Below are 14,541 nucleotides of genomic sequence, written 5' to 3'. Positions count from 1 at the left end.
GCTGCACTGTCTAAATTTGGACACCGGCCTGGCGAGCACTAATACGCATGCTCAGATGACGTCATGTCCAGGAAGGCAGCCATCTTGGATCCTGTAATGTTTTGATTTGACTTTCGTCTCACTTTTCTGTGGAATTTTCTCCCAAAAGTCGGCAAGTCGGCGACAAGATTCACCGCTGTTAGAAAGATCGCGATCTTAGGTCATCCAGGATGACCATCTTGCCGAAGAAAAAGCCCGAGAACGACGGGCAGGAGTCGACTTCTGGGGAACATTCTCACCCGCACAGGGTGCCTCACACTCACGGGCACAGCTCGCACCCCCACCCGCACGGGAACGTCCCCGAGGCCCGGGTGACAGTCCGACCCCGCTCGTCTCCCCCACGATGGGGGGCAGGAGGGGCCTCTGCACGGGAGGAACGCTTCTCAAGCGATGAGGACGCCCCAGAATACGGAGCGCACTCGCATTCTGGACATGCCAACAAGCGCCGGCATCGCTGCTCAGGCTCCCCTCTCCGCGGCTCCAGAAAAAGGGGGGGTCTGTCTGTAGGGGGGCACACGGCGCACCCCGTGGGGTCCCCCCAGGCCCGGCCCGTGGAGAACACCGGTGGGGAGGAGCAGCCAGACGCTGCCCCGGTCTACAACAGCGAGGACGAGTATGAAAACTCGCAAGATGTGGACGACAAGACACTCATGGAGGTAAAACGACGTCATACACAAAAATAAATCCTCACAGTTTAAATCAACTGTAGCATTCCAAATATATTGCCTTTTAAACGGCAATCGTTTAGGTCTCTTGAAAATGTTGCAGTTAAGTTTTAACATGTGTGTACTTGTGATATAGAATTTTAAGGGTCCATGGAAGCAGATTGCATAATTGCCAAGGTGTGAAGGTATACATGTAAACATACACATCATAAATAAAGATAAGAACAATAGGAAGCCTTTCATAGTGCCATCAACAGCTGCGCAGTACACATTTAAGGGTACGTCTTAAAGTAAGTTTAACAGATTTTAAAGTGGGACGAGTCTTGTAGAATGGTAAGATTATAGAATTAAGATGCTAAGGTCATTCCACAATTGATCTACAAATTTTATAAGCAAGCGCTACTCCTCCTTGGTTTATAAAGGTTTTGTAACGGAGCCTTAAGAAGCTGCATTTAAGGCAAGGGAATACGACAGTGACCGTGCAGCCATTGATGATCATCTTTTCATCCCAAATCAAAATGCTGTCTATGTCTTTGGACGGGACATTTATTTTTGCTTGCCAGAAATTGGCAGCTGTTCAAAACAATTTCCAGTCTCTTCTAAATGACCTCCCTTTAACACTGCTGTTTTTCTCTATCGGAAAACAGAAGTTGTAGATTTGTTGTAAACAGAGCTTATTTCCAAGTGTTATGGTTCCGATTCACCACAGTCGTATAACAAGAAGAGATTTCAATGGTGATTCGTGAAAACCTGGCAGATTACAAAATCTGATCATGATCACATGACCTGACCTGCACATCTATAGCAGCGGTGCATGCTGGGACTGCTAAATCTAGATGCAACCAAGCAGGTTATAGCCTGGTATCCTGCTGTATTATAGCTCCTGAGTCTCTTCTGTATTTGCGTAGAGGAAAGAAGAGACTCAGGAGCTATAATACGGCTGGATACCGGGCTAAGGAGCTTATATAATATAGAGATGCAGCCTTATTTTTACGACTGGCAAACTGTTTTATTTACGTCTATCTGGCATGTCTAATACAGTAACTGTAAATGCATTTAAGTTCACAGGGATTTAATTTCGTGAAAATGGTAAAATAGAGTTTTCACGGTGGTTTTAAGTTCGCGGTAGCGCCATACTGACTGCAGTCACATACTATAATGGAAAAATGTTTGCGGTGGTATAAGTTTGCAGTGAGGAGGCCACCGCTAAAACTGCAAACATAAGCATTTCTAGATTTAGTGTACTCTTTTCAAATACTTGCAAGAGTGTAAATAATGTAATGTGAGTTTAAAGGCTCACATGCAACCAGTTTCTGTTGGTCCTCACTGATATGAAAGGGGGAGGGGGGCTTGATACTACCATGTAGCATTAGTATGCTGCTGGGTATGTATGGAGAATAGGAGAAGGATATGGAAGGACCACAAAGATTATGGTATGACGCACAGGAAGACATGCTGTAGAAATATGCAGGTCTTGTTCCAACAAGATGTACCAAACCTCTCACATAAACCTACAATCTAGTATGATATTTCTGGATAGCAGTTGAAATATATAATCTAGATTGCTTAGTCGAAAGCTTGGCTCAGGAAATGTGTCCAATGAATTGTTGATTGATAATATTGATTGATCATTGATTGATTACCAGTTTGAATGTTATCCTCTCTAAATATGCTATTTGTTGTTCCCGATTCAGGGCTCGAAATACTTTTTTCTGCATACCTGCACCGGTGCAGGTAACGTTGAAAATTACCTGCACCAGACAAATTCTACCTGCACCACTCTGAATTTAGGAAGTTTGGATCATACTAAAATTGTTCAGGAACCATTGCTATTTTTTCTTTTATACTCTATAGATGGTAACAGTCAATGCAGCTAATAACAATCAATATACACCTACATCATAGGAAATTTATGTATCAAACCCAGTACATGGACCAGTGCAGGTTTGGTGCAGGTAGACACCAGAAATACCTGCACAGCTCCAATTTTACCTGAACTAAACTGCATATGCAGGTGGTATTTCGAGCCCTGCGATTAGATAGTGATCTTAGATGTAGCAACAGACATACATTGTAATTCCCTTGGTTAAGTAATTGTTTACCGCATTACTGAGACATTTTATTTTGTTGTAGTTTAGGCCATGTTGATTTGATTCATCACTCACTATTATATTATATGGATTATATGGATTATATATATATATATGTATTTATATTGATATATATATATATATATATAGGGATAATCATAAAGGGATTTGTATGCTTACTTAGTAGTATTAAGTTATTTTGAAACAGGAAGAAGTTGAATCTAAAGTAAAGAGCTACATGTATGTGGGTGTACATCATGAATTTACGAATGTCAATCAATGGAAACTACTACTTTTTTCATTTTCTGAATGATTACATGAATCTCCAGATTTGCATAACTTGTCCAACCAGCTTCGGAATTCCACTCCCTGATCTTAGTAGATTCCTGCGTAAAATGTTGCTAATTAAGTTGAATGGTACCCTTTATTCAGTCTGGCACAACATAACATTTAGCATTCTTTAGGTACAAAATGTAACTATGTGCATCTGGCCATTCTCAGACTAAAATGAAGAAATAGTTTGAAGAAAATTATGTTTGAGTCAAGCAATTAACCATGCTGTTTTTGTGGATAAGAAAATGTTACGACAAAAATGCCTATAATTTATAAAAACTACACTCTTTCTTGACGGTGCAATGTCTGTGTAACTTTTGATGTGTCTATTATGATTATTTGTGATGAATTGTATGATTATTGGAGACTGATTATTGCCTTTCTGATGTTATAATTTACAGATGGAGGCTCGGTTTGAACATGCTCTGAAAGAAAAGAAGGGCTGGACCATTCGGCAGATGGGGGTGGATGGGGCCTGTCTGTTTCGTGCAGTCGGTAAGTGCAACCTTTTATCCTCCATGCCCTCTTTGCTTATGGAATGGCCCAACTGTTTCAATTTTTGCAGGAATAAAATCATGTATTGTAATTCATAGTTAAAAGCTATATGCCTTTTTAACACTAATTTTTTGGGGGGTGCAGATGACTAGGACAGTTAGTACAGTCTGTGGGCGCTCGTCGTATTAAGGTACACATACACAAGTAAACATCTGCAGAGCAGTGAACACCAATAGAAATCTGCATTGGCCATAATGTAAAAGTAGGCAAGTTCAAGTTATCATAATCCACCCGTGAACATTCCAGGTCATAAGAACTCACCCCACACAGCAGCCCGCTATCTCAAGTGTCCAAAAGTCTGATTATTAAAAATTCCGACCAGCGGAACTCATCGCAGCTGTCAAATATGCCGCCATCTTGGCTATTCCTGATGTCATTTTAGGGTCAACCACTTCAAATAAGGGGTCATCAAGGGCCTAAAAAATGGACCAAAACCTTGTTTTTGTTGCCTAATCTGAACGTCTGCACCCTACACTGTCTCACCAATACGAAATTCCTCTTACATTTTCCTGCTACAAGTTGAAAATAGGCTAAAATACTGTATGGACTCAATTTGGGCCTTCTGCAGCTGCGTCAATTAGGGTCATTGCCCTGCAGCACCTCTTCCATGTGTCATCTGACTTTTCTATACTTGGCTTGTCTGTTCTATTATTCTATCTAGCTTCTATTCCATCACCTACTGTTTGTGCAGTATAGTAGAGTGATACTGTATGTGGAGTAGACAGAACTTTAAGCGAGCCAACATCTTTCGCAGATATGTATCTTAGAATGCACAGTGTCATCATAGGAAGAAGTTGTTTATATTTTTCATCCTTAGACCCCACGATTTTCAAAATGGGATATCTTCAACAGTACTCAAGATTTGGCATTACCACATTTACATGTGCTAGAGACAGAAATCCTAGTATAGCCTGGACTGTGCTTGTACTTTTATCACTAGTCCAGTACTAGTCTAGGAGCTGAGTCTAGGTGTAGGTACCAGCATACTGGACCAGTCCAAAAAAAGGTGGACTGGAAAAAAATCAGGTTCAGTTCTGATCCTCTGGACCTGAACTGGACTTGTACCTGTACCGGTACCCACCCTTAGTCCAGTCCAGTGTGTTATAATATTATCAACACCTGCCTTCTTCCCTTCTACAGCTGACCAGGTATATGGTGACCAGGAGATGCATTCCATAGTGCGGAACCACTGCATGGACTACATGGTCAGTACTGCAGATTTTCATGTGTATTTGTACCTTGGACAAGAAGGTTATTTTTTCTGCGGCATTTGTCTGCCCTTCTGTTTGTGGACAGCAAATGGAGAAGCTGTGAACGGATCTTTACAATATTTGGTAGCCAGGTAGAGTTGGGAAAATGAAGGCCAAACTCGATAGTGGGCCTCCTACTCCTAGCAACTTTGTAAGGTACTGCAGTGGACCTTAGGGTTTTGACCTCTCGTGTTCTGGTTTTGCTGTATTTCTTTTAGAGGGGAGACCTCAGAATCCAACTGATCAAATGGTACAGTTACGGTAGTATTCTGATTATGTTAGCCCGGGGCCTTTTGTGATGTTTACAAAACTGTGATAAATTCAATTTTTATCATTTTGTTTAGTTTATCTGGCCTTGTCACCAAGGCTAACCCTTTTGTAACATCCGTTTGGTGGCCTTGGCCATATGTACTCTTACATTGTAAAGAAATGAATCAGACAAATAAACTTGTTTACTACATACCTATCTGTAGTGAAAGAAACATGCTTTAGTTTACTTAGTAAGCTGCTCAGTGTGCAGGGCCCGAAATACTTTCTTCAGCCAGGTTGTCCAAGTGGCAACCTGAGTCAAAGGCCAGGTTGCGCCATCAACATTTCAGGTTGCCCCACTTTCAAATTGTTACTTTCTTCAAATCAGCTACTTATCCATTATCTTTTCTTCCAGTTATATGTAACTATGTAATATGTTTTATGTTATCAAAAAATAAGTACAAAAGCTTATGCATGTAGGTGGGGAAAAAGCAGTGTTCCAACGGCAAAATTTCAGGTTGCTCAGTGTGCAACCTGGGTTTAAGATTAAGTTGCGCAAAGCAAAATGTGGTTGCATTTTCAAGTGGGCAAGTGGGTATTTCGAGCACTGGTGTGTGATTATGTCAAGTCATGAACATATAGATATGTAATGTGAAAGACTGCAAGTTGTTTATGCACACACACATTTTGCTTGCAATAGGGTTTGATTGAATTTTGGTGGTAGCCAACCACAGTTTGGCTCTTAATTGAATTAAAATATCACATACTGAATAGTTGCGTAAGATTTGTTTTCAGGTAAATGATCATGAAGAACTCAGTCGTACTGTTGTACAATTATTTAGAGTGCAGATTTTTACAAATAGATTTTTACATTACAGTTCAGACAAAATTTACCATTGAGTTTTAAGAGGAAGCTCATATCTCTTCTCTTTTCTTTTCAGTTGAAAAACTAGGACTACTTCTGTACTGTTGTACAATTATTTAGAGTGTAGATTTTAATGGATTTTTTACATTACAGTTCAGACAAAACTTACCATTGAGTTATAAAACAAAGCTCATATCTCTTCTCTTTTTTTTTTTCAGTTGAAAAACTATGACTACTTCTCCCAGTACGTGACTGAGGACTTCATGACGTACATCAACCGGAAGCGTAGCGACCATTGCCATGGTAACCACCTGGAGATGGTTGCTATGTCGGAGATGTACAACCGACCCATTGAGGTGTACCAGTACAGTACAGGTATGGTCCACAAGGATAAGGGCTTTAGTCGCTTAATATTTGGAGAGACATGCAAATCCTTAATAAAGAATACAACACGGTGTATTCCGTATCACCAGAGGTACCAGCCCGACCACGGGTTGGATCGCCCGAAGGCCGGAGGGTGATCCGACTCGCAGGAGGGCTGAGACCGAGGGTGATGCGGAATACACCGTGTTGTATTTTATTTATGTCATACCCACCTGAGAAAACCCATGTTTTGATGCAAAATGTGCCAGAAGCTGAACAAATTTGGTGCCCTTGAACAAAAAGTGTTACAACAGCAATGTTTCAATGTCCGAAATCAGGTATTCGAATTGTCAACCATGCCACACTCAGCCCGCTGGAAATGGTTTGATTTATTTGAATGGAGCCCGTGTGATACAACTTAGAGCCCATGTGATACGGAAAGTTATCACACGGTCTGGAACACCCGTATCGAACGTTTTCGCGTCATAGGCATGACATAAAAGTGCTTATGTCACCAATGACACTAGAATACTAAAAAAGGAAAAGTGATCTCAATCAATGTTTTAGCTCACTGAAGAGCTACTCTGACAAACTGATTATGACAGAGAAGACAGACAACATGTACAGTATTTACAGGTTCATTGTACCAGTGAAATTCTCCTAGCTCTTTTTGACAAATACAATGTGGACAGTGCACCACGTTTTAACGTCCTGTCCTAAGGACTGCAACCCTTTCTGTAGCGTGCATGTCGGGTGAGCGACACAGCCTGAATCAAACTGAAGGCTTTTAGTTCCAGAGCCAGGGCCGCTAACCACTGGACTATGCGTGCTACTACAACAGTTCCTGATTCCTATTAAGTTTTCAATGAACATAAATTTTTTTTTTAAATGTAACGTAAGGTTACCAGTTTACGGTCGATTTGTTAATAATGCCGTTTTATGGAAAGCGCGCAGGTCGGGAAGTGAAAAGCTGTCCTTAATTGGAAGACATCAAAGTCGGTCTGCGTCAAGCTCTGTGTGGCATCATATTTCTTTTGAGGATTTCTCGCCGTACGAGCGTCTTTAATAAACAAGTCTGCAGCCAAGAATTCTTCCAGGGTGACCAATTTACGGTCAGTTGGGTGTTTCTCCATGAGGTTATTTTTCTAAAGGACATATATCTGATCATTTCCCTTAAAAGTCCCCCACGTAGTTCACTGAGATAACACAATGGATAAACTGTTTACATATGGCCATGCCGCCACTTTGCATCACCGCTAAACGTTATCGGTAAGTCATCTTTGCCCCAACAGAACGCCACTCAGAGCGCCATGCTGTTCGACAACTGGCACAATGCTACTCATAATAATGGTAACGCATTTGGATGTTGTTATCACCTGTATAGATAGGAACTGGCCTTGAAATGCGTTCAGTATACATGTGGCTTGCTCACGCCGTGCCCTCCCCACATAAATTAGCCCCAACAGCGCCCCTTGCGACAATTTCTCGCTCTCCAGTGCACCAAACTTTAACGGGCAAGTCACGTGATGCAACATGGCGTTCGAAAACTACCCGCTCGGCGAGGACAGTCACTTGTTTTTATGCAGTTTATAAGAGTTTCCTTGGACAACATACATAAAATCACCATGCATTCTTGAGACAAGAACTCCAGGTTTGGTTTGAGGTGATGTTTCAATTAATAAAGAGTTTGTTGGATTTTAAAGAGGGGACGAAAATAGCCGTCTAGAATTACGATCAGAACCGGGTCATCTGTAATAGTGTTGTGCGCACTCAAGCGTAAATGTAAATTGTTGTCGGACTTTTCAGACGTGATTTGTTGGATGCAAAGTTAAAGGATAAATAAGGCAAGACACATAGATGATATAAACGTACTTCTTTCCTACTCAAGAGAATTTTCTTTTTTACAATTGACCTCGAAGTCTGCATCCACCAATAAGTGACCGTAAACTGGTCCTGCACGTAAACTGGTAACCTTACGTTACACCCTTCTTATGTTATTGAATGTTGAATCCTACAAATCTTATTTCTAGTTCTTGTTCTTTATTCCTGCCGCCAGGTAAGTTGATTTTCTCCCGCACTGTCATATATAGTAAACATGACAGCTATTTCGGAACCTGGTACAGCGACTTTTGATAAACATACAGTGCATGATCTTTGGAATTTACTGGTTGCAAGTTTTTTTATAATGTTTGCTTTCCTGCTTCTCAAAAGATTGTTTTACATGAGTCGGGATGCCAGGTTCCAAATTGGTGCCTCATTTACAGTACTGGGATTTAATTTCGCAGTAGCGGGAAAAGGGACTTTTCGTGGTGGTTTTAAATTCCCGGTAAAACCATAGACTGCAGTCTAATACCATAATAGAAAAATGTTCGTGGTGGTTTTAAGTTCGCAATGAAGTGGTCACCGCGAAAACCGCAAACATTAATCCACCGCGAAAATTTCTGCATTTACAGTAACATCAATTGCAGAACAAATGTTACAAAACTCTTGAGAACACTGAAGAATTGTTGAGCCATGACTTATGACATTGTTGTTGTTTTCCAGAGCCATGCAACACATTCCATGGCATGCATGTGACGGATAACGAGCCCATCCGCGTGAGTTACCACATGAAGCGGCACTACAATTCCATAGTCAACCCGTGGAAGGCCACCATCGGTGTGGGGCTGGGGCTGCCGGCTTTCAAACCTGGGGTGAGATCCATGGCTTTTACAATGTTTAGTCTCTAGATACTCAAATAGGCTCAAGTTTACAAGGGGTTTAACAGTTCAGGGTTCTAGCCAGCGTCTGTCCTTTGACGTAATTTTGCCACTGGGGAACGACAAAAATTATGCCCATTCCGTCCTTTGTGATGGCCAAAAATCGGCATGTTAAGATATTAGTTGAACCAAGCTGATTCCACCGGCAAAGTTTGCCCCTCAAAATAAAGGAAATAGCGTTTCAGAGGGTCTAGATTTGAAATTTTTCAAGTATGCAGTTTTCAAGTATGAAGTATGCAATACACAGATGCGTTCCCTTTGGTCTTGACCTTTCTTCGTCTTTATCTGTTTCCAGCTTGCAGACAAACAACAGGTCGATGATGCAATCAAAGCCTCGGAAGAGTCAGAACTTCAACAGGTAATTGTTTCTCTCAAGTGCTTTTCATCTTAAAGTTTGTGTTTTTTAAAATTCACTTGTCCTATCGGGACAAGTGAAACAAGAAAGCTTCTGAAAAAAGCTAGCCGGTGCGTATTTTGGAAAAAGCCTGGATGTTAAACATCGAATTACTGAATTGGTCTGTCTTCTATTAAGAAAACATTACATGAGATTTGTCTAACAAAGAAAAAAAGTTGTAACAGGTGGGGTTCGAACCCACGATTCACGGCTGCAGAAGCAAATTGCTATCTGCACCCAGCACCTTAGACCGGTCGGCCACGCTGACTCAATTACATAATTGGGCGTACAGAAGGGCTATTAGAAGGGTTTGGTTGAATTGACCGGTCCATGCATCCATCCATGCATCCAAACGAACGGTTAAACGAACCGCTTCTGTCGATACGCACCGGCAAAAAATTATTTTTTATGAAATCAGACAAAAATTCATGAGCACACTGATGAACTTTAATTGCTGTAGCCTAATTAGAAACTTCATGGTTTGTAAATCCTTCCATGTTGGGTCCCTGTTTTACAGACCATGTTGGAGGATAAGATGCGGTACACCGACTGGGAAGCCACCAACGAGGCCATAGAGGAACACGTGGCGCGGGAATCCTACCTGGACTGGCTGAGGGAACAGGAGAAACGAGCGCGACAGGCCACCGCTGTAAGCGACTAGCTCCGTAATCTATTTGAACCAGTGCCATAACTAGTAGTGTCTTTGGGAATTTTCCTCAATTATTTCCCATTATATCTTAATCTGCATAGTACACTGTCATAAACAATGTATTAACCCCTGTATCTCAAATGGTTTTAACTTGTAGTTTGACCACTTTGTGAAAATTTTTTTGAATCAGATGAATGTACCCTCAGGCTGTAAAATATACCAATGATTGAACGGAGCTCTTCAAAAATGGGAAGTACTATGTCTGCCCAATGCTACTAAACTTTTTTTTGAATTTTGAATCACTTCAATCGGTCAAGTATGAAACACTGCTAAAAGTGCTGAGGGTTAACTGTTATATGCTTCTATCATCTAGTTGTATGAATTTGATAAAGAGAAGTTTGAATGTACAAAATTGATAGAATGTTGAAAGATTTGTATTCCCTGTCCATTGTGTAAAGCCGGGGCTCGAAATACTGGGGTTTTGTGCACCCAGGTGCACCCAAAGTTGGAGCTGTGCTCCCAATTATTTTCTGTGGGTGCACGTAAACACCTTATTCTTGACATCTATGTGTTAGAAAGATAATAGAATGACTGTCATAGTACTTCCCATTTTTGAAGAGCTCCGTTCAAATTACTAATTTAGTAGGTTTGCAATTAGGATATTCTGATATTCTACTTTATTTTATGTGGTGCACCCAAAAATATTTTGGTGCACCCAATTTTCTAGGTTGGGCGCACCAGTGCACCTATTCCCAAAAATGAATTTCGAGCCCTGGTAAAGCTGTCGGCATAGTTTTTTACACCCATGTTTCTCTCCCGTAGCCACGTAGTGCCAGCGCAACGTGTAGTTCGGCCGAGGCGGCGGCCAGTCGTCCCCGCGGAGGGCGTTCCCCGCGGAACCACAGTACCAACAACTCGCCGGCCAACACCCCCGAGAGACCGGAGAGCAGCGAGCACCACGGACCCCCCTCCCCACGCGCCGCCGGCACGTCAGGGGATCCTCATGTACATACCACTGTAGATAGGATAGGTGAGGCACAGTCTTTTCGTTCGTTCGTTCGTTCGTCCCATAGCCTTTTAATCAGCCGTAGGCTGATTAATTAGCCGTAGGGGCAGCACAACATGTTGTGCTGTATCAATAGGCATTTTAGTCCCCTGGCGGCGCCTATCTCCTCTCCGGGGCAAACAGTCTTTTGTACATTACTTAACATTGCAACTATGGGTTACTGGCACAGAAAATTCAAGTAGAAGTACGGTTTCAGAGGATCAGGATTAGTACCAAAGTAACTAATTGGAACCAAGAGCTCAACTATAAACAGTAACCAGTCGAGTTATGTCCCATAGATTTGACTCTTTGTGACATTGTTGACTAAGACCATTACCATGCAAACAAATCAAGACAAAACTCTTTCAGACATGTATTGAGACAATTCTTTTGTATGGATCTGAATCATGGCTTATGACCAGGTCACAATCGCCAAAAACTCAATGGCACATATACGAAGATGCTTCGTGTAGTCTACAATAGACCAAACAGTTGTATGGATCACTACCAAAAGTCTCTACAAAGGTGAAACAGCGTCGGCTGTGCCTTGCGGGGCATGTTGCTTGTAGCAACGAGCCAGCTGGAAGACTCTTGTTGTGGTCCTACGATACTAAGAGAAGGGTTGGCCGCCCAAACACAACTCTTAAAGAAACTCATTGAGGTCAAAACAGGGCTGGAAGGGCAAGGGCTACTCTCTGCGATGACAGACAAGCAGTTCTGGAGGACTAACTTCGTCTGCTCCACCGCACACAAGGATGAATGATGATGATGATGATGATTTCCATGTAGCATGTCTTGAGTTGGCTGTTGTTGTTTGCCCCCTCAGGTAGCCCAGTTGTGCAAGGACCCAGTACAAAAAGCCCCAGCCCCCTTCCCATGGGAGCGGAGGGCGGTGCTTCCCCTGTGGCTGGCGTCTCCGGAACCCTGGAGGATATACCACCCGCAGCATACGGTCAGTATACATTATAGTCTTGCTCTGTATCTATATCATTCTTTATACCCAGGTTTTATTAACGTTCAGCATCGGTGTTCCAACTGGTCCGTATTTTACAGTACAGCCTGGGGCTCCATAGTTCGTTTCGAATGAGTCGAACTCTCATGCGCCACTGTCAAAAATTTGAACAACTGTTCTCAATCCAAACTAGCTCGGCGCCAGTTTTTTTGTTTTAATTGACCTTCCACCATCCTACCCGCAGTCGGGCCGTATCTCGGGCTATACGGAATACCCCGTATCGTATTCTATATGTATATTTCCATACGACCTTTATTGTACATTTGTGCTCTTGCAAACTGAGCAGATTCTCTGATTGGCTGACAGCTGTTTAGAGTACACACACACACAAACCCAAACAAAAGTGGAAACCTCGGCCCAGTCTAGCAGATCCTCCTCAGAGTATATTGTATACGGTGGTGTATCTCATTACCTGGATGTCTAACCTTCATCAGCCATGTTTGTGTGTCTCGCAGGTCTGACAGACTGGGACGATGACGACCTCCTCGCCAATGTGCTGGCCATCTCACAACAGGAGTACCTGGACTCCCTCAAAAGAACAGTAGCCGTCAACAACCCCGAACAACAACAACAACAACAACAACACATGGACACTCTCCCCTCATTCAGTATGCAACACTCGGATGCAAAAGGCTCCAGCTAATGCTGGCTTGAAGACTGTCTTTCCAGAAAAAATGTTTTTGATTTTTTCCCCTTTGTTTTATATTGCTACTAATAGAGAACAAGAGGTTGTTAATTGGTTTAATTTTATGAATTATATGACACGGTTAAGAAGTCAGACAATGAAGCATACTTAGATATCAATGTAGGTAAATATAGTGATTCCAATTTTATATTGCCTAATATGAAAGGAAGTTGAATGGAATTCTTATTTTACCAGATGATACGGGGCATATCGGTTCCCCCTCCCTTGTATAATGCCATAGAATCCAACCCCTTAAAATCTTTTCCTTGAAAATTTTTTTCTTGTAAAATGTGCCTGTTTTGCAGTCTTGATATCTAAATCATAATTTGCATCATTGTGGAAGAATTGAACCGCATTAACTGCAACTTTCCTAAACAACAGAAAAATATATGGCTCTTACGGTTCTTTGTAAATTTTGGCCATGCAGTGCAGGGCATTTGTCAGTGTAAATTGGAAGAGAAGGAGAGAGGGGGGGGGGGGGGGGGGGGTTAGTGTCAGAAGATGGGCAGACCAGCTTTTGTTATCAAAATCAAAAATGGTGCTTGATATTGACAGTATTAACAGTTTTCTCTTTGTGAACCCCATGTACATAAACTCCCCATACATACCCCCAATGATGTATATTGATAGGGCCGATTGGAGTTTATCTTAGCTGAAACTGTTACATATTGGCGAAGTGTTTTACACAAGATGTGCACATGTTGATACCAATAAGTCAGCCCACAACACTTGTATATGTCCATCAATGCCCATAACATTGCAGAAATAATTAGTGTCATTGGAAAAATGATAGTACTAAGACAAAAGACAAATGCAATGGAAACCAGGAGTTGACTTGGTATTCTACCACTTTCCATTTCATACGTCTTTTCCAAGAATGACAGAAACTTGAATCTTCCAGACCTTTCCTTTGCCCCAGCTCTGCCAATAATTTATAATTGATAATCATAGTATTCCATAAGGCTACGACTGAATTTTTTTCTTTCAAAAACTGCTTACAGCACTTTTTTTTAGAGAATTGTTTCAAACATCCATACTGACTCCAGCTTTTAACCCTCTTGTTGCTGCCTTTTGCTATAATCAATGCAAATGTGTTGAATGAACCCCCCTTAGTAGGTTAACCATCATGTTCATAGTGTTGTTTTTCTCTATATTCTCACCAATCATACTTTATTGTTGTACTGCAGTTGATTTTGTCTGTCAAACACCCCTGTCGTAAGAGCCCAAACTGGAAATATTCTCCAGAACTTCCTGTAAAGTTTCCATTCATAAAATTTTTTTCTGTTTCATCACAATTCAAGTGTTTATATATGGCCAAACGACGACCAGTACATTATGTGTTGAAATAGTTTTGTACCGACCAAAACAAAGCCAATGTGGGGGTTTTCAACATGTTCATACAACTCAACAATGTAGCATTTGTATGCACTCGGTTGATATTACTACACAATATGATGAAACAGATAATATAAAGGAATCATTTACCTTTTTATTGTTCTGATCCTACAAAAGAGAGCCTGTGAAATTATGTATTGGCATCAGATTGATATAATTGTTTGTACCCTGAGTGATGTGTATACAGTCTTTA

The 14,541-nt window shown here is 41.5% G+C and overlaps 1 protein-coding gene across 1 annotated transcript; it reads left to right on the top strand.

The window, feature by feature from the left end:
- The first annotated feature begins 41 nt into the window (after positions 1 to 41).
- LOC118415682 (OTU domain-containing protein 5-B-like) lies at positions 42 to 12,956 on the top strand. Its single transcript, XM_035820415.1, has 10 exons — positions 42 to 695; positions 3,529 to 3,622; positions 4,823 to 4,887; positions 6,265 to 6,421; positions 8,954 to 9,102; positions 9,464 to 9,526; positions 10,080 to 10,211; positions 11,034 to 11,241; positions 12,083 to 12,208; positions 12,724 to 12,956. The coding sequence occupies exons 1-10, from the start codon at positions 210 to 212 to the stop codon at positions 12,909 to 12,911; spliced, it is 1,668 nt and encodes a 555-aa protein (XP_035676308.1). The 5' UTR covers positions 42 to 209; the 3' UTR covers positions 12,912 to 12,956.
- The last annotated feature ends 1,585 nt before the right edge of the window (positions 12,957 to 14,541 follow it).

Source organism: Branchiostoma floridae, chromosome 5 (assembly GCF_000003815.2).
Source record: "Branchiostoma floridae strain S238N-H82 chromosome 5, Bfl_VNyyK, whole genome shotgun sequence".
Classification (NCBI taxonomy): domain Eukaryota; kingdom Metazoa; phylum Chordata; class Leptocardii; order Amphioxiformes; family Branchiostomatidae; genus Branchiostoma; species Branchiostoma floridae.
Note: the sequence above shows the minus strand (reverse complement) of the source record. Positions and strands in the feature narration are given on the sequence as shown.